This window comes from Nuphar pumila, chromosome 15 (genome assembly GCF_984573655.1).
Source record: "Nuphar pumila chromosome 15, dmNupPumi1.hap1.1, whole genome shotgun sequence".
Lineage (NCBI taxonomy): Eukaryota > Viridiplantae > Streptophyta > Magnoliopsida > Nymphaeales > Nymphaeaceae > Nuphar > Nuphar pumila.
In genome coordinates, this window is record NC_143263.1 from 34,668,904 (window position 1) to 34,689,099 (window position 20,196).

Here is a 20,196-nt window from a genome sequence, read left to right on the forward strand (position 1 = left end):
GGGTAATTTTAATTTGTTGTTTTTCTCATTTCTTGCATTTTAAGTTGCTCTTTATAGTTTAGCCTTCTAAAAAGTTTTTTTTTAAAGAAATTTTACCATTTAGCTTTTGCCACGTCCTTACCATTACTAATAATGGATTTACCATTTTCCAGAGGCTACAACGCTATAAAGCCATAAAATATAGAGCTTTTAACTGGGGCCTTTTTACCAGCAACTAAGGAAAACCAGTGGCTGGGTGCCGACCCCAGATTTCTTTTTCATAAACCTGGAAAAATCTCAGTCATTGCTCTTTCCTCCTGGCACTATAAATTTCATACCGTTCACCCTTCATCCCAAAACACACAATCTGTGCTCCCCTGATCACTACTACTATCTCTTTTAACCATCCCCTGCTTTTAAGTTGGTTGTTGTTCTCAATCAATCTTGTGAAAGGCAATGGCTGGTGAATCTTCTGCTCGTAATATGGTTTCTTCTCCACTGGAGATCAGCGGTTTAGGGCCTCTGGATCAAAAGCTAGCCATGGCAAAGCGCTATGGACATGGTAATTTTATTCTTACATTTTGAAGATGAATCTTGAATATCATCAATACAAGGGAGCCATATATTAGTATTATTCATTAATCAGTTGAGGGTCTAATAGACATAAAAATGGGCAACCCACATCAACAATTTTGATGCTTTGTTTTCTTCATCAATGTCATTGTATCATTCCCACTATACCATTTTCCGCATTTGCTAGATTTGCAGAAGCTACTAGTTTTTTCTGTTAGTTTAAGGGGAATTTCTAAACAAGAAAAGGGCAAACAATACCCAAACAAACCATTTTTATTTATAAGGCATTTTACAGCTTTTCTTAGGATTTTATTTTACTGAACGACTGATGGTTTTTGTTCTTTTATGTGAAGAGGGAGTCATTGCAGGAGCAAGGGCTGCTGTGGTTGCCACCGTTGCTAGTGCTATCCCTACTGTAAGCAGCTATTCCTCTCTCTCTCTCTCTCTCTCTCTCTATATATATATATATATATATATATATATATATACTTGGTATAAGCCTGTGAAGTATATGTTATATATACCGAATATCCTGTGCTTTTGTGATCTCTTACCAATCTCATTTTGGGTTGCATGTGTATGATGCAGTTGGCAAGTGTGAGAATGCTACCTTGGGCAAGGCGCAACCTGAACCCCACGGCACAGGCCCTCATTGTCTCCTTAGGTAAAATTTTTGGTCCCCATCATTCACTAATTTGGAGCTTTGTCCATGTGGTCAGACACAGTTATGATCCTGTCTGGTTTGTTTGGTAAATAAGCTTAAAAACTGGTCGAGATCCACATATTTGTGGTCGGACTGAACTTGGCGCCTATTTATTAAGGGATATCATTAAAACTCGTGAGAAATGACTGTTGAAACCTAGTATTTTTACATCAAAATGTTTTTTGAGGTTTGAAATTTTTTTCACTAAGAGTCCTTACTACTGACGAGGTTATCCAAGATTTCCCCGGATTTGATCTAAGTCGGGTTTGGATCAGAATCACCTTTATGTGGGCCATGTTGAAGTACTCGGCCTTATCCTTTTGAGGCTAAAAAGCTTGGTCTATATCGGATATGCTTATAATTTTCAATAATTATAATACTAATTATTGTCTGGTCATAGTTATGTTATTGTAATAATCCACTAATCTAGTTGATGGACTTTGATTGCAGTGGCTGGTTCCGCATACTTCATTGTTGCAGACAAGACAGTGTTGGCTACCGCACGGAAGAACTCATTCAAGCTTGAGAAATAAATGTTGCATCTATATACTATATATCACTTCTGACTTGTTTTCTCAAGTCGTTTGTTACATATATGATCTAAATGTATAGTTTTCATATGATATATATATAATGATGTTGCGGCGTTTAAACCACTTGAGCTAATACTCAGATACCATGTTTCATGATTACTCTCTCTCTCTCTCTCTTTTCATAATCCGTCTCTACTTTATAGATAACATCCTCGGTTTATTTGATTTTTCCAAATCATCCTTGCATTTTAAAATATTACAAGAGTTACCTCTTCCCTCCTGACTTATAGCTACACATTTAAAATCTATGATGGTCATTAATTGGTAACATAATAATTTATTATTCTGCACAAGAACAAACTGATGTCATTAAGACACAAGTCAAGAACTAAGGCTATTATTTCAAAGTCGGTGAAGTACGAACATCGGTAATAAAAAGTGCGAGGCTCTTCCAAGTGATGATCATCCCATTCATACAGGTTTTGGATGTCGTTGATCTTGAGTTCAAGAGCTTCAAGAGGTGCTCTGAAGGAATACTGCGAGAGCACACTCTGACCTGATCTCATCTCATGAAATTTTGTGCGCAAATCAAGGGTACTACTGATGGATAATATCGACAGGTGTCCCTTGATGTTCTTCTAGTAGATGAACGCCACACAACTGTCATTGCTTAAGCCTCATTACAGATGCTCAACGTGCCGTTCATCTAAAACATCAACCGTGCTGAAAAGTTTTGTATTTTACATAAAAAGAATCCAACCCCGATAGACCGGATATTACCCTTTCATTTATTCATTTTGGAATGTGAGTGGTTCACCTAACTCCCACTATGTCATAGATTCGGAGAGTGTTATGGTTGCTTGATGATCCCTAAATATTCTCTATTTAACAAGGGTCTTCCTCATACGGCTTGGGCTCATCGATGGTGTTGATAGGTTGAGGAGAATGCCGGCTACTCCATGGGATAGATGATGGCGACTTTTTAGTTGGTAGCATTAATAGGTTATGAGCCCACGTGCCTAGCAGCTGCTGCCCGTGAGGGTTTGCCGACGTCCATGTGACGCTCTTCGGATTGCTGCCGACGATCGAGTAGGGATGCCAGATCTTGTTTTTATCAAAGCAGGTTATATGTTCCCCCCCGAACAGGGCAGTTAGCTACATCTTATGTTCGGGGAGTCTCAAAGAGCACCACGTATTTAAGCATGTGTGTCTCGTATCCCCATGTTTGTCAGCATTAATTAGCCTTGGAGTTTGATGCGATTGCAAAGACTTAAGTACCATCTCCTCCATTGGTGCAAAAAAAATGACGGTTCTTGAAAATGAGTGGTTGTAAAGACTTAAGTGCCCCGAAGATGATTATTCTCTGCACTGCAGGATTATCCGAGAAAAAAATCTCCCCTGGAGGAGGCCATGAACATCAACCCTCTCACACTCTCTCTCTCTCTTCTATTTCTGCTTCTCTGCACATCCATTAGAAGATCATACATTGCTCCATCAAGCACCGACTGACCTGCACATTGACTATTGTAGAGCTTGATTCAAAGTTTTTACCCTTACAGGAGGAGGGTTTGGGGGCTCATCCCAGCGTGGGTAGCATCATTCAACTCTCACTCTCTCTCTCTCCCTTCTATTTCTGCTTCTGTGCACATCCATTAGAAGATCATACATTGCTCCATCAAGCACCGACTGACTTGCACATTAACTGTTGTGGAGCCTGATTCAGAGTTTTTACCCTTACAGGAGGAGTGTTTGAGGGCTCCTCCCAGCGTGGGTAGCATCATTCAACTTGAAGGGTTGTGGAGTTTGATTTAGAGTTTTTACCCTTACAGAAAGTGGGGTCTGAGAGCTCCTCCCAGTGTGGGTAGCATCATTCAACTTGAAGAGTTATTGAGTTTGATTCAGAGTTTTTACCCTTATAGAAGGGGGGTCTGAGGGCTCCTCCCAGCGTGTTCATGGCCTTTTGCCCTTACAGGAGGGGGTTCGGGGGCTCATCAACCCTCTCACTCTCTCTCTCCCTTCTATTTCTGCTTCTGTGCACATCCATCAGAAGATCCTACATTGCTCCATCAAGCACCGACTGACCTGCACATTGACTGTTGTGGGTCTTTACTGATGAGCTGCCTCTAAATTTATTGGACTCTGGGTCCTTACTGCACTTGAAGTTGAGTCATTGTATTTTTTGTTGTTTGGTGGGTGGTGAGGCCCTTCTCTACTCTCTCAAGACTCTTAGCTTGGGCAATCTTTCTTTTAATGATTGTGGTTGTAATGTATCGTTGAAGTTAAAATGGGAAATGAAATGACAATAGAAATCACTGAAAATTTACACAATAGGTCCTAATTCGGGTAGCGATTTACAACGATTTGCTTACTGAATAACACTACAAATCGTTATAGCGATTTGCGTAAGAATCTACAAATCGCTATAGCGATTTACGGAAGACACTACAAATTGCTATAGCGATTTGCGATTTGTAGTATCTTCCGCAAATCGCTATAGCGATTTGTAGTGTCTTCTGCAAATCACTATAGCGTTTCGTTGGAGACCCGGAAATACTACAAATTGTTGTACGAAAGTCCGATAATACTACAAATCATTGTTGGATCCGCGCCGGGGGGGAGCCCCCGGACCCCCCTCCTGTAAGGGCAAAAAGTCTAAAACAGGCATATAAGTAGAGAGAGAAGGGAGAGAGAGTGAGAGGGTTGGTGTTCATGGCCTTCTCCAGGAGGAACCCTTTACTTCCCTTGATTTCTTCTCTAGAGAGAGAGGGTTTTACAGTGTTTTACGAAGAAGGAAGAAAAAGAAGATGGCGATGGAGCAATGTAGGATCGTCTGTTGGATGTGCACAGAAGTAGAGAGAGAAGGGAGAGAGGGTGAGAGGGTTGATGTTCATGGCCTTCTTCAGGAAAAACTCTTTATTTCCGTTGATTTCTTCTCTAGAGAGAGAGAGGGTTTTATAGTGTTTTACGGAGAAAGAAGAAGAAGACTTTGAAGAGTCAACATCATCCTCGACTTTCTGGATAAAGGACATGTTTGTCCTTTTTTTGAAGAGAAAAAGAAGAAGACTTTGAAGAGTCAACATCATCCTCGACTTTCTGGATGGAGGACATGTTTGTCCTTTTTTTGAACTGTTTGTTTTTTCTTTTTTGAATGAAGGGCATTTTTGTCATTTTCTCAAACCATCACTTTATGAAAAGAATAGCAAGAAAGGGTACTTAAGTCTTTGCAACAACACCAGAGTCCGATGCAAAGTTATGTCAACATACACGGAAATACGAGCCCCATGTGCTTGTATACGTGGTGCTCATTCAAAGCCCCGAACACAGACGTGGGATTCAGTGAATCATCGGGGGCGAACATACACCACCCTCTCTGTTTTTATGGTTGGAGTTCTGTAGTACCCCGTCGATTGACCCCCTCCATTTAGAGATCGCTGCAGCCCTCGAGTGGCTGGACCAGGCACTTGTGAGTGGCAGTCGGCTGTCATCGATGCTTGCCTGTAGCTTGCCGTTCATGACAACGCAACGATTGTGGTTGCACATAGCCACAGTTGGCACTGCCAGTAACAGCCAGCAGAGTTGTTGTGCTCGTAGGCAGCAGGCCACCGTTACTCCCATCAGAGTGTTGTTGTGCTCGTAGGCAGCATGCCACCGAACATAGTCCCTCAGCGTTTGCGCTGGAGGTGGCTGACGACGGCAGCTGCTGTTTGGTTACAGGTGGGAGGGAGTCATCCACCTCCGATCCACCGTCTGCCTTAAAGGGACAACCCCTGCTTGTTGGGTTGGTTTTCGTAACGCCTCCCCTATGACAGGCAAAAACCAAAAACACTGTTATTTAAAACTGTTTAATCGCACGGGAGAGGGCTGATGCCGCCATTGCTGAGCTGCGGTGGTCACCGGAAAAGGGAGGTCGTCGGAGATTCTCTGCTCAGCCGGGCTGCAGCCACCACAAGCGCAGACTTCCTCAGACAACCGGTGAGTAGACCCTGTATTTCTCTTCCGTACCACAGGGTCCCTCATGATACTCTGTCTATATAAAGCATACGGTGGGAACGGTTTGCGTAACCGTTCCCTTTTATCTCATGCTGATTTATCGGCAGGATCATCTCTCAACGGGGATGTATCCACATTGTGGATAACCACCACGTTAATCATGGTGGTTAATCCAACATTCTCCCACTTGATCCGACGATAAATCTTTTTAACCAGAAAATCTTATGGAAATAACTTGATGAATAGATTGGCCTTTATAATCTATTCTAAAGGTCTTTAGTTGAATCTCTAATCCTTAGGAGATTGACAACAACCATAATGAGAATCAAAAACTGAAAGTGATCACTTTATTTATATGCATATGTCAAAAAGAGTTTAACAATCTCATCATCATTACATGTTTGAAATATAATCTCGGTGCTTACATGACGTAGTACTTTTTGGTACCAATATTGACAATATGTAATAAATGATTCTCTGTCATTTCTTTAACAACAAAAAACTTCAATTCCATATGCTTACATGACGTAGTACTTTTGTTGGTGTTCGAAAAAGACACTGTAACTTCATTATCACAGTAGACCTTCAGTGGCTTCCCAATGGAATCAACCACCTTTAACTGTGATATGAAGTTCTTTAACCATATAACCTGCGAAGTAGTCTCGTATAATGCTATGAATTCTGCCTCCATGGTGTGGGCAACAGTGGTCGTCTGCTTTCCACTCCTCCAAGAGATCGCGCCCCCAGCAAGTAAGAAGACGTACTCAGTAGTAGACTTTCTACTATCAAGGCATCCTCCTAAATTTGCATCTGAGTAGCCAATGACCTCGAGGTGATCAACTTTATTATACGTTAACATATAGTCTTTTGTCCCTTGCAAGTACCGCAAGACTTTCTTGGCAGCCTTCCAATAGGGTAAACCTGGGTTAGACTGAAATCTGCCAAGTACTCCTACTGCAAAAGAAATATCTGGTCGAGAATATTTTTGCGCGTACTGCAAGCTGCCAACAACTGATGCATATGGATAATCACTCATCTGTGCTTTGTCAATATCGTTCTGTGGACAATCCTTTAGGCTCAACTTATCACCCTTTGATATGGGTGTAGAACTAAGAGAACAATTCTCCCTCCCATATCGCTTTAACACCTTGTCTATATAAGATCTCTGAGAGAGGTTTAGAACACCTTTTGCTTTGTCTCAACGAATCTCAATGTCAAGAACATAAGCAACCTCACCCATATCTTTCATATCAAAATGTGATGCAAGAAAGTGTTTTGTCTCTAAAAGCAACTTTATATCGTTGGTTTTAAGTAAGATGTCATCCACATACAACATCAATATAATAAACTCACTCCCACTTTCCTTAAGGTATATACATTGATCAATAATGTTTTCTGTAAACCCAAAAGTCACAATGACTTGGAAAAATTTAATATACCACTGTCGGGAGGCCTGTTTAAGTCCATATATTGATTTGTTAAGCTTGCAAACCAAACGATCATTTTCAGAGAAACCAAGAGGTTGTTTCATGTATACCTCTTCATTCAGATCCCCATTGAGAAACGTTGTTTTCACATCCATCTGATGTAGCTATAAGTCATAATGAGCTACGAGGGCCAAAATTATCCTCATTGACTCCTTAGTTGAGACAGAAGAAAATGTGTCATTATAGTCAATGCGATCTGGGTGAATCCTTTAGCAACCAATCTTGCTTTATGTCTCTCTATATTACCTTAGGAGTCTTTCTTTGTCTTAAAGACCCATTTACACTCTACAGGATTTACTCCTTTAGGTAACGCGACAAGATCCCACACTTGATTTTTAGCCATAGAGTCTAACTCTTCTTTCATGGCTTCTATCCAGTGCGAAGATTGTTTACTTTCAACAGCTTCCATAAAAGTCAACGAGTCATCATCCATATCTATGAAATAACCAGGCTCCTGAAGGTACACCACATAATCAGAATGTATGACAAATCTCCTAATCCTTGTGGATATCCAAACAGGTCGTTCCTCAGGCTTAGATTAAATCTGATCATTTTGTTCGTGTTCTTCCGCATTGTCCACAATAGGTTCACTTTGGATTTGTGCATTAACAATCGAATGATCAAGCACACCATCATTAGAAATAATAATATGGTATTTTTTGATGTTTTCCTTAACAGGTGACGAAACTGGATCCCGTACTTTCTCAAAACCAAGGCTTTGAAGTGCACTCAATCCTATTGAACCATCTTCTAAAAATTTTGCCTTATCCGTTTCAACAATCTGTGGTGAGTGAGATGGGCAATAAAACCGGTACCCTTTTGTTTTTTCTAGATAACTAATGAAATATCCACTGGTTGTTCTTGGATCAAAGGCTTTAATGTGGGGGTTATACAGTTTAGCCTCTGCAGGACATCCCCATATGTGTATATAAGACAATGATGGTTTCCTACCTGTCCACAGCTCGTAAGGAGTTTTAGGTACAGATTTTGTAGGAACCTTATTCAAAATATGAACAGCAGTCCTTAAGGCTTCACCCCATAACTTTATGGGAAGCGTTGAATAATTCAACATAGCTCTGACCATTTCCTTAAGCGTAGGATTTCTCCTTTCAGCTACATCATTTTGATAGACACTACCAGACATGATATATTGAGGCACAATGCCTTTCTCTTTGAGAAATCACGCTAATGGTCCTTTCCTTTGCCCCATCTCAGTAAATCTACCATAATATTCGCCACCTCTATCAGACCTGACTATCTTAATAACCTTATCAGTTTGTTTCTCTATTTCTTTCTTAAATTCCTTAAACATCTGGAAACATCAGATTTTTCAAAGATCAAGTAGAGATACATATACCGAGAATAGTCATCAATAAAGGTGACAAAATATTTTTTGCATGTATAACAAGGGAAAAACGGTCCACATACATCCGTATGGACTATCTCCAATATCTCACTGTTGTGTTTGGCACCCTCTTTATATGTGTTTGTATGCTTAGCCTTTATGCAATCAACACATGGGTCATTGTCAGTAAAATCTAGAGATTTCAAGATCCCTTCATTTACGAGTCTCTTTATTCTCTTTTCAGAGATATAACCCAACCTTTAATGCCAAAGCATGTAAGATTTATCATTTATCAAGCTATGTTTATTTCCAACCAATGCGTATTCAGAAGTCAGAGACTCCTGAGTTTGGATCTTCACATTCAATCTATATAAACCATCATAAACTGATGCAAAACCAATTTCAATTGAATTTCTGAATATATACAATTTGGATTTTTCAAACTTAAAACAATATCCAAATTTATTCAACTTTGAAATTGAAATTAAGTTTCTACTATATGATGGAATATAAAAGACATCATGAAGATCTAAAATTACGTCTGTATCCAGAGTAATCCTGTAGGTTCCAACACCCTTCACATGTGAACGCATTTTGTTTCCCGAATAGATGCTTTTCTCATGCATTGTTGGTTCCCTTCTGCTCAGGAACAACTGTAGATAGTTGGAAATATGAACAGTAGCACCAGAATCAATCTACCAGCTATTTTCAGGAATTTGTAATAAATTACATTCATGAGAAACAAATGACAAATTACCTCTCTTTTCCAACCACTTCTTGTACTTTATGCAATCTGCCTTTATGTGTCCCTTCTTCTTGCAAAAGAAGCACTTTATGAGAGCAGAGTTGGATTGCTTGTTTTGGGATAACTTATTTTGATTTGGCTTCTTCTTAGCATTTCTCTTAAATACATTCTTCCTTGGTCCTACTTTTGATGTATGAGAAGCCATATGTGTACTTTGCACCTTTTCCCCTTTTAACCTCTCTTCTTCTTCAACACACTTGGACATAAATTCATTGAACGTTCATTCATCATTATGTGTGTTGTAAGAAATTTTAAAAGGTTCGTATTTCAAAGGTAAGGACGTTAGAACTAAATGCACTAGGAAAGAATCAGAGATGGTAAGCTTCATGTCATTAAGCTGAGACGCTATATTCCTCATCTCCAAAATGTGCTAGCGAATGTTTCTCCCTCCAGTATATTTTATAGATATGAGTTTTGACATCAGGGTACTGGCTCTGGCCTTGTTTGAACTCACAAACTTTGCCTCAATGGCATTCATGAATTCTCTCACTGTTCTGCATTGCGGGATAACACTACAAATATTCTTTGCTACTTTAGATTACAAAAGCAACAAGCTAAGCCTATTCGAGCGCTCCCACTTCTCAAAAGCAATCTTTTGATCAACAGTGCTCTGATCAGTGAGGGCAGCGGGTTCATCTATTCTTAAGGCCAGATCTAAATCCATATACCCTAATGTAAAAAGAACAGTTTTTTTCTAATCACTAAAATTAGATCCATCTAAAATCACAGAACTAGAAACTGCATGACAAAAAACATGTATCAAGAAGCATTTGTACGAGACTAAACTTTAATGGAAAAAGCAAAAAAATAAAGGCCCTTGATATGCGTTTTTCCTAGCGAGTGAAGGGGGTCATCGGAGTCCTACTTTGGTAAGAACTTCGACACGCGAAACCACTTCGCCTACCGACCATATTCGATAAAACTAAGGTTCTTGTGAAGTTAGACCATCAACACAAGGTACCTTTGGATACACATGTGTGATGTATCTCAACACATTTACCTTATTTTACCCTACTTAAATTCCAAATACAATAAAACTACCTTTGAGTTGTTTATCGTTTCATGAATATAAGTAAAACAGTAATATTGGCTAAAACCATATGATAGTACAATATTTTGACAACATACGTGTATTCAGTCACTTTGGTGACATGAATACACTAAGTTATCTAACTATCCTTGATGCCAATATTATATACGCATTTATACATGCATAATTAAAAATAAATGCATGAGCAATAACCCAAGCCAAACTTAAATGGGTAAAACCTTGGGTCCTCAAGCAGAAACCAGTTTGAAAGCACTCTGAACCGGTCTGAAACAGCCCCGAACCGGTCATCCAAGGGTCCGAACCGGTTCTAAACCTTATGAACTGGGTCAAGTATGGACAAAATTCATAAAAACCCTATAATCGTATGCCAAAATCCCTGTATTTTCTTATATTTGAGAAAACAGGGTCTTAGTATCTGGGAATAGGTGAGAAACTGAAAGGAACCGGTAAAAAATGGCTCTGAATCGGTCCCGGAAGGGGGTCAAATCAGTCCCTGATCCAGTTCAGGCCAAATAGTGCCTGGATCCTACTGGATCCGGGTTGGACCTGGTATTAACTAGATCCGGGTCAGACCCTGCTTGAACTGGATCCGGGTCAGAACCGGCTTGGACTGGATCTGGGTCGGACCTGACTTGGACTGGATCCGGGTCGGACCCGGGATTTAACTGGATTCGGGTCGAACCAGGTTTGTAACCAGATCTGGGTCAAACCCGGTATAAACTGAATTCGGGTCGAACCTAGTTTCAACCAAATCCGGGTCGGACCCGGTATTATCTGCATCCGGGTCGGACCCAATAACACCTAGATCCAGGTCAGACTCGGTAATAATCGGATCCGGTCCGAACCAAATAACGGACCCGATCCGGTTCCACTCGTTAAAAAATTGAAAAGCGGCAAAAAAGAACCCTGTTTTTTCTCAAAAGAGGGGTTTTCCCCATCTTACAGCCGACGACCAATGTCGCCCGTCGGTGACCCACGCCGCCTGACGGCGACTCACGCAGAAGCCTCGATGGGGACGTACACCGAAGCCCCACCGGCGACGCACCATCGACAAAAATTGCCGCCCGACATAACCTGCTGCCCTGAAATAGGACGTCAGAGTGTCCCGGATGTCGCATGTCACCAGATGGCCTCTGACGTCGGTGAATCGTCCGTCAAAGACTCCAGTTTTCCGGCGATACAGCAACCCAATGGCCTCAGGTAAAAGAAAAACCCAAAATCCCTTAAATTTTTCTTTTCTTTTTTTTTGCTGTCTGTCACCCAACGACGACATTTGCCGGCTGCCGGCGACATCATGTCGCCCCACGATGACCTGCTGTTGACAGCCTGCAAGGTCGTCCCACGGTGATGCCTCTCTTCCAGAAAACCTATGTCGCCTTATGGTGACAGACGTCGAAAAACACTGTCGCCCAATGGCGACAGTTGCCAGAAAAACCCAAAAACACCATCGAACCCTCGCAGCGGAGGGGTGGTGTGGGCCCATAACCCATTGTTGGGTCGGTTTCCGACAACGCCTCCCCTGTGACAGGCAAAAACCAAAAACACTGTTATTTAAAACAGTTTAATCGCACAAGAGAGGGTTGCGTACCTGATGCCGCCATTGCTGAGCTGCGGTGGTCACCGAAAAAGGGAGGTCGTCGAAGATTCTCTGCTCAGCCGGGTGGCAGCCACCACAAGCGCAGGCTTCCTCAAGCAGCCGATGAGTAGACCCTGTATTCCTCTTCCGCACCCCAGGGTCGCTCATGATACCCTGTCTATATAAAGCATACTGTGGGAACAGTTTGCGTAACCGTTCCCCCTTATCGTATGCTCATTTATCGGTACATTCTCGGTGCCTGCACCTTTATCAAGTCCATTGTCACAATCATCTACCTCATTATCAAATTGCATTTCTTCTGCTGGAACATTCAAATCAAGAGTGAATTCAATGCCTGCACCCTTGTTATCATGTGCATCATTAGTGGACATGTTCACTTCTTTAGGTGTGTCATTAGTACAGATGTTCACTTCTCCATATCTTTCAAATGATTGAGATAGATCATCTTCATTACAACCAGATGATAAGCTCGCCACTGTTATAAGCAAGATATCAATTTGCGTTAGCAAGCGCATACATTTACTACAATTTATTCAAGGTGCATATAACAACGGATACCGATAAGGTTAAGCAAGCCAAAAAAATGATTGAATGAATCACAGTATAAAAGCAACAATGATTTGTTATTTGCTTATACTATGCATCGAGTTGTTACTTACCATGCCAATAAAAGAAATGATTTATTGTATATGTGTGTTGATGATAGTGATTTAATTATATCCACGATGTTGTAAAGTGATTTCAATAGAAATCGTTAAATGAGCAGCCATTTGAATACGAAAATTGCTACTGCAAGTGCGTAACAAAGTATTTCTGCACGCACACATTTTAAAAGTCTTTCTACAAATATCTTACAAATTGATAGTAGAAAACACATAATATCTTACAAATCAATATACATATCGCATAATATATTACAAATTGATACGGTAATTCAGCATAATAGTTTACAAATCGACACTACAAAACACATAATATCTTACAAATTGATATACATATCACAAAATATATTACAAATCGATACAAAAAATCAGCATAATAACTTACAAATTGATATTAACAATAAAGCAATATCTCACAAATCGGCAGTATGTTACTACAACCACAATTTGCGATACATTGCATATACTGAGTGAATGGAGGATACCAGATGGGGTAGAGGCCCTTCCTTGCATCTGTAAACAAGCATTCTTGTCAACAGGTCCTAGCATCTTACAAATATCGTTAAGTTTTCATCCATCGAAAGGACAAGATTCACCTGCAATAACAAAACAATGCTTTAATGGTACTCACGACGACATATGTTCTTCAATGATAGCATGATGACATGGAAAGGTACTTATGATGCCTTAATGGCACTTGTTGGAATGTTTGTGCGTCATTGCTTTCTTCCATAATGCTCAACGACAACGAAAAAGGAGAGAAGACTGTAAAAAGAGATGGTCGACAAATGCCCTATGACGCCCACCAATGATCGAACCAGTCGATCGCGAAACCGAAAATGTTTTGTAACACAAGGCAGGAACAAGAAGGCTGCAATGTGTTGTAACACAAGCTAAAAACCAAGACGGGAACTTCGACTCGAGACGACGACAAAGGCTGCTACTCTGGTGGCAAAGTTTAAGTCGTCAAAGGGAGCTATTACAGCAGATGGTGCAAAAGTTTACTGCTTAGGGCAAAAATGAAACGTTTGGACTTTGAAGAGTTAACATCATCCTCGACTTTTTGGATGGAGGACATTTTGTCCTTTTCTCGAACCGTCATTTTTTTTTTGAATGGAGGACATTTTTGTTATTTTCTCGAGCCGTTGTTTCATGGCGAGAATAGCAGGAAAGGGTACTTAAGTCTTTGCAACTACACCGGACTCCGATGCTAAGTGATGCTGACACACATGGGAATACGAGCCCCATGTGCTTATATACGTGACGCTCATTGGGACCCCCAAACACACACGGTGGCTAACGACCGTCTTTGGGGGAGAACACACACCACCCTCCCCTCTCTCTGCATACAAATAAAGTTCGTTCTCATCCACCAAAAATAGAACCATTACCAAAAAATCAGCCAAGTGTTAAAATTAAAAACCTTCCCTAATGTCCAGCTTTGGAAATTGAAAGCCTATAACGATTTCATTAGTTCTAGGTTTGAACTTTAAACAAGTCCATGAACCAGTTTCTTCTTTTAAATCTTTATTTTGCACTATATATCTCTTTTATAATTTAATTTATTTATTTCTAATTGAGATTTTCCCAAAAATGCAAGTTAAATGAAAATTTTCAAAATCTCATGAGAAAAACACAACCAATAAATTTTTCTTTTTAAACTTGTCACTGTTGTGGGTGTCTTGAATTTTGGACCTGCTTATGAACCGATCCAAAAATATTTTGCTGATTGTACAGTAGAAAATTTCAATGAGGCTTGTGGTGGTAGCAGTGTTAAAATAAAAAACCTTCCCTAATATCCAGCTTTGAAAATTGAAAGCTTAAAACGCGTTCATTAGTTCTAGGTTTGAACTTTAAACAAGACCTTGAACCAGTTTCTTCTTTTAAATCCTTATTTTGCACTATATATATATATATATATATATATATATATATATATATTAATTTCATTTATTTATTTCTAATTGAGATTTTCCCAAAAATGCAAGTTAAATGAAAATTTTCAAAATCTCACGAGAAAAACACAACCAATAAATTTTTCGTTTTAAACTTGTCACAGTTGTGGGTGTCTTGAATTTTGGACCTGCTACGATCTATGAACCGATCCAAAATTATTTTGCTGATTGTACAGTAGAAGATGCAGTCAATAGAGCCAGAACTACACCTGTAACTCAGGTCAAACCCCCTGGTTTCTTAAAACCGCCTGTGAGATAAACACGAAATAAGTGCAGGATCATCATTAGAGCATGTATGAGCTTGCCTTATTTGTTCAGAATTGAAAAAAATTGGATCGATCCTTTCCAAAACCACCCCCAGTCCGACACAGATGAGAAGCTGTCCTACACATGCGGCCACCTTAGTTGGTTCACCATGGGAAGAGCAGGCCAAAAAACCTGACCTGTTCTCGGATCTGATTCATTGATCCAACCTTGGAGTTGTTAATTGGTTGGGTCTGACCTGATTCCGGCCTAGACCAGATTTGATATTATCAGGATCCAGTTTTAATGAATGACAGGGCAGACTTACGACATCCGACTAGTATATGTTCCAGGTCTGGTTTGAGAAATTTCAAACTGGACTTGGGCCCGACATGAGTTCTGATTAAGGTAGCCAAAATTTCAAAAAAAAAAAATGACTGGGTCTGGACTATCCTAACTATATATGGATCAGGATCTGGCTCTGCCTAAGCAAGGTCCTATCAAACCCGAACCAGGTGCCAAGTGCTCAAAATTGGACATGGTATGGAACCACTGGTCCGGAAGTTCCAACCCGTTCACAACCCTAAACCAAAGTTTGTTAGGACTGCTCCATAGCTTAACCCATGGGTTAGGCTGAGAGTCACCTAAAATTAGATGAGCTGGATACAAGTATAAGCTATTATGTAGGATCTACTTAAGCCTCAGCCTGAAACAATATTTAGTAATACTGGTAGTACCATACTATCTAGAGAACTCACAAGATATTTTGATATTGTGTTAATATTTTAATACAGTGCTGAAGGTATTGTAAATCAAACCCTACTGATATATGCATTGTTGAGTCAGTAGGAACGGTTTTTTGAATCATGTGATTGTTTTGTTAGAACCTAAAAAATCAACACCACAATGTTTTTCACTATAAAAAATAGTAAAATAAGAATGGATATAACAACAGTTTTGAAGCAAGATAACTGCAGTTTTTATCGATTAACCAAGAAAAAAATTAGGTGCATTTTTTACAATCCTAAAAAGGTAGGTGCTTCCATAATTTTTGCCGAAATTATTAGTTTACATTAATCACAATTAATGTCTGTGATTACAAGCATAGCTTCTCTATAGAAGGTTGATTAGGTGTTCAAGTCTAATCCATACTATAAAAAAATTACATTTTATCCAAACTTGGATTGAAAAATAAATTCTTCTCCTCGTCTTAGTTGAACAAGATTTTCCACTTTATATATCATTTTTTAATCCCCATCGTTTATATCCGAAAGCATCTGTTGAATTTGGGCAAAAAGGGGCAAAATATGCAGGTTAATTGTGATGTGTGAGGATCTCCATTAATTTAAAAGCTAGGATCATTTTTCAAATTTGACCATCCATCTCTCTTTAAAACCCCATACATCTCTTTCAGAGTTGGATAAAAGGGGGGCCACAGTATACACATGCAAGGTAAGGATTTACTGACCTGCCATTAGAACTTAGCACCTTGGGAGAAAAAACATGAAAAATAAAACTGAAGGCTAACTGAGGGTTGATTAAGAAGAAACCAACAGATACATTTTATAAGTTATGACATGAAAGTTAATTACAAGAGGACAAGCAGAAAAAAAACCCTAGGCTGAAAGCTCCACATAGATAGTTGCATGTATAGGGCATTTGATAAATACAAAAAGTCCCATAACAAGGGCCATTTTCCTTCATGCTTTGATATTTTTGAAGGAGTTCCTCCTTGCAGATGCCAACACAGTCTTGTCTGCAACAATGAAGTAGGCAGCACCAGCCACTGCAAACAATAATGTTTCCCATTTTTTCAGCATTAGCAAAAAGTAATAATGACTAAAATAACATAAATAACATTCATGGCATATGATGGGCCCACTTTTGCTAGACTTATGCATCACATTCATAAAGCAAGGACCAAGTTTAATTACCCCACAACATGTGAACATTGAAGTTCATGAACTTGGTCTCTTTTCTTTTGAAAGAAAGTTCATGAACTTAGTCATGTTTCACATGGTTTTGAGATAAAAAAAAAAATGGCACTGACTTGAGAAACTTGATAGTTATAGGAGATTTACCAGTTGAAATGATGAGGGCCTGTGCTGTAGGGTTGAGGTTGTATTTTGCCCATGGTAACATTCTCACGCTAGCCAACTGCACACAAACGACAGAAATAAATATTCTTCGCAGCTTTTAAAATTAAAGTAAAATTTTAAGAGACTCAACAATAGTAACAAATCGTAGTAGAGAGAGAGAGAGAGAGAGAGAGAGAGAGAGAGAGAGAGAGAGACGCTTACAGTAGGTATTGCAGTAGCAATGCTTGCCATAACAGCAGCCTTGGTTCCAGCAACGACTCCCTCTGGCCAAACAAAGAAACACCAACCTTCACTAAAACAGTAAAAGGATACAAAACAATTGAAAGACAGATAAACTGAGCTTCTAAACTTTTTTTATTATTCCTTCTCTTCAAAATTTTAAACTTTGTTTATCCAGCTCACTAAGTATATATCTAAATCAAGGTCTCCTAGCAACCACACTTTTTCAGAAATTGCAATAATTTAGAAGAGACTTCCCACTGTCACTTGTGAACAAACTATGTAAAATACCATTTTTTGAGCAATAAAATGGTAGGATAAGTTGAAGCAGTTGCGCCACTGACAGCCACCCATGGGTGGCTTTCAGCAGCGGCGCTGTATCATGCAGCGTCGCTACATAAAAAAATGCCCTCTAAGTTGAAAACAAGAGTCACATTTCGTATGACCAAAGGAAAACGTTGAAGTGAGAGCAAAAATGTATATATACCATGTGCGCAACGTTTAGCCATAGAAGAACCCAATCCTTGCATCTCTAATGGAGAAGAAACTACATTTTGAGTGCTTGATCTAGCAGAGGACTCAAAAGCCATTATATATATTCCTAGAGAGAGAAAGAGAGGCAGACAGAGAGATAGGGGCTAATGGTATGGAAAGATGATATAGGTAGAGGAGAAAGTGATTAAGAGGTTGCAACATGTAAGGGTGGTGTTGGCAGGAGGACATCCCAAGGGGCTTATTTATAGTGCTCCAACGGGAGACTGTACCTGAGGTTTTCAGTTGGTGGTATCCCATAGTTTTGGTGGAACCCAGGGTCCGCCCCTAGTCAGTTGTTTCCTTTCTTTGGTTGGTGGCCCATTTTCTTGCAAAAACTTTACCTAGAAGCCCAGGAATCTTTTAACTCTCAAGCTTCAGATGACTAAACTACCCTTACCTACAGTAAGAATAGGTTTTCATGAGGCTAACTACTGTCAAGCAGTAGTAACAAAGACATCACAACGATAAAAAAAAAAGGTTTGGTCCACCAGAAATACATTCTGGTTTCAACCAAGTCCAATGGGCCCACTTCCCAAAGTGGGGAACATGGTCCCACCAATAGTGTTCAAAACCCCTTTTTTCCTTTGTCTTTTCACAAAACTTTTTGGTTCCAATGGTATCCTTTAGTATTCAATTTCATCTTCAGTGGTTTCTAAATAGTACACAATGTGGATAGTTTGGTAATTGGTTCTAAACAAGCTTTAGAGGTCCTCTAGTTTTCATACAAAACCACTGGCGGTTCAGTAATTTTTTTGGCACATGGACGGTTGCACCTTTCTCCATGGGAAAGTGGGTTTTAAAATTGGTTAATCTATTCACTGCTTTCAAACTGTTGGAGTTGAAGAAAAAGAAGAGGGGGGAGTAATGAGGCATTAATGAACCCTTTTATCTATGTGGTGCAAATGGATTGGGACATCATCTGGGTTGTGTGCAGTCAGTCACCCTGATAAAACCATGGGCACACCTTCTGTTTTTGGACCAACCACCAGTCACCACCCGAAGGGTGGGGGAGGACACGTGTTGAGAATCTAGCTCCCCAAAGATCAATGATGGTCCCTTCATCTTCACTCTTAACTGTAGTATTTGTGTCATTGCGTGCATGCACCTCGTTAGGCCACATATACTAGTTGGAGCCCTTTTATCTTCATGTCTCCTACCTTCCTGACATGTACAAGTTTATTTGATTTTTTTTGTTTTTGTTTTCTCTTCATATTCGTTAGGCCCTGTTTGAAGGAAAAAGAAGAAAGTTAGTTTTACTTGGAAAAAAGGGTCCAATGTTAAAAAAATAAGAATAAAACTTGTCTAAAATGATAAGATTGAAATTCATGGATTCTGACCATCGGTTTCTCTTATAACCAAACGGAAAAGAATTTTTTTTGTAGAGTGTACGATATCAAAAGAGGAAGATGGAACAGGTCATATGGCATATAATGGGTTCCAAAGGCAAGCTAGGGTTAGGCAGACCCCTACAAGTTGTATATAATTGTACCATTGGGTTTTGAACCTGCAATGTCGCAACATAAGGTGATGTGCACTAGCTGCTCCTACCAGATAAGCAGAGCCCTCCTTTGGTTAGGTCGGACCCCTACCTGTTTATTAGAAAATGCTGAAATACAACTGTACAGAGATTACACAGGAGGACCCCTACCAGTTACACCATTGCCCTTCACCTTCATTAGCCATATATGCCTCTTCCCTCTAATGATTTTGGATAATCCTAGTTTAAAAACCTTTGTACAAATATTGATGATATTTCAAAATCGTAATTCAATGTAATTTCAAAGGCCAAAACAAAGTGGTATTTTCCAAACATCTCCTATTTATCATGATTTACACTGATTAGTAAGATAAAATCAAGAATTTCCAAAAAAAAAAAAATCAAAACTTCTAAGTTTATGTGTAAACACACACACACACACATACTCCAAAGATTTTTCTGAGAATGATAGTTGTGACATTGATTTAAACTAATACTTGTAGCCTTTGGTGATCATGGACAATGCCCATATCAAAATGCTGTAATTCGGCAAATCCAGCCAAAAGATTTTGAATTAAGTCAAAAGTTCATCACAGTGATCAATTTAGGGTAGCATACTTTATGTGAAACATGCGCTGTTTTGCATATATGGGTCGTTCATAGGCTCTTTAATGCTTCTAGATTGTTTATGGTAATCAATCATTTCAGGACTGACCTTTTTCCCTATTGATTTCTGCCAGTTTGGTAGTAAATTCTTACAGTTCATGGGAATAGTTGCCAAGATGCCAGGAGAACCAACTAAAGCTGGTTAGCGACAGAATGAGGTCGTCGCTAATTCACTGCTTTGTTGTACTGATTATAAATAATAATAAAAAAATTAAGTAAAATTTTTATTTATTAAAAAATAGTCGATTCAGGTTAGTATCCTGTCGATTTTTTTGTAG

General features: G+C 39.5%; 2 protein-coding genes across 2 annotated transcripts; one reads left to right on the forward strand and one right to left on the reverse strand.

Moving 5' to 3' along the window:
- The first annotated feature begins 435 nt into the window (after window positions 1-435).
- LOC149815097 (early nodulin-93-like) lies at window positions 436-1,788 on the forward strand. Its single transcript, XM_089990478.1, has 4 exons — window positions 436-541; window positions 906-967; window positions 1,141-1,216; window positions 1,706-1,788. Exons 1-4 carry the CDS (start codon window positions 436-438, stop codon window positions 1,786-1,788), a joined length of 327 nt encoding a protein of 108 aa, XP_089846604.1.
- Window positions 1,789-16,434: 14,646 nt separating this feature from the next.
- LOC149815098 (early nodulin-93-like) lies at window positions 16,435-17,945 on the reverse strand. Its single transcript, XM_089989964.1, has 4 exons — window positions 17,729-17,945; window positions 17,224-17,285; window positions 17,005-17,080; window positions 16,435-16,709 (listed from the first exon to the last, which is right to left on the reverse strand). Exons 1-4 carry the CDS (start codon window positions 17,829-17,831, stop codon window positions 16,624-16,626), a joined length of 327 nt encoding a protein of 108 aa, XP_089846090.1. The 5' UTR covers window positions 17,832-17,945; the 3' UTR covers window positions 16,435-16,623.
- Between the last annotated feature and the right edge of the window lie 2,251 nt (window positions 17,946-20,196).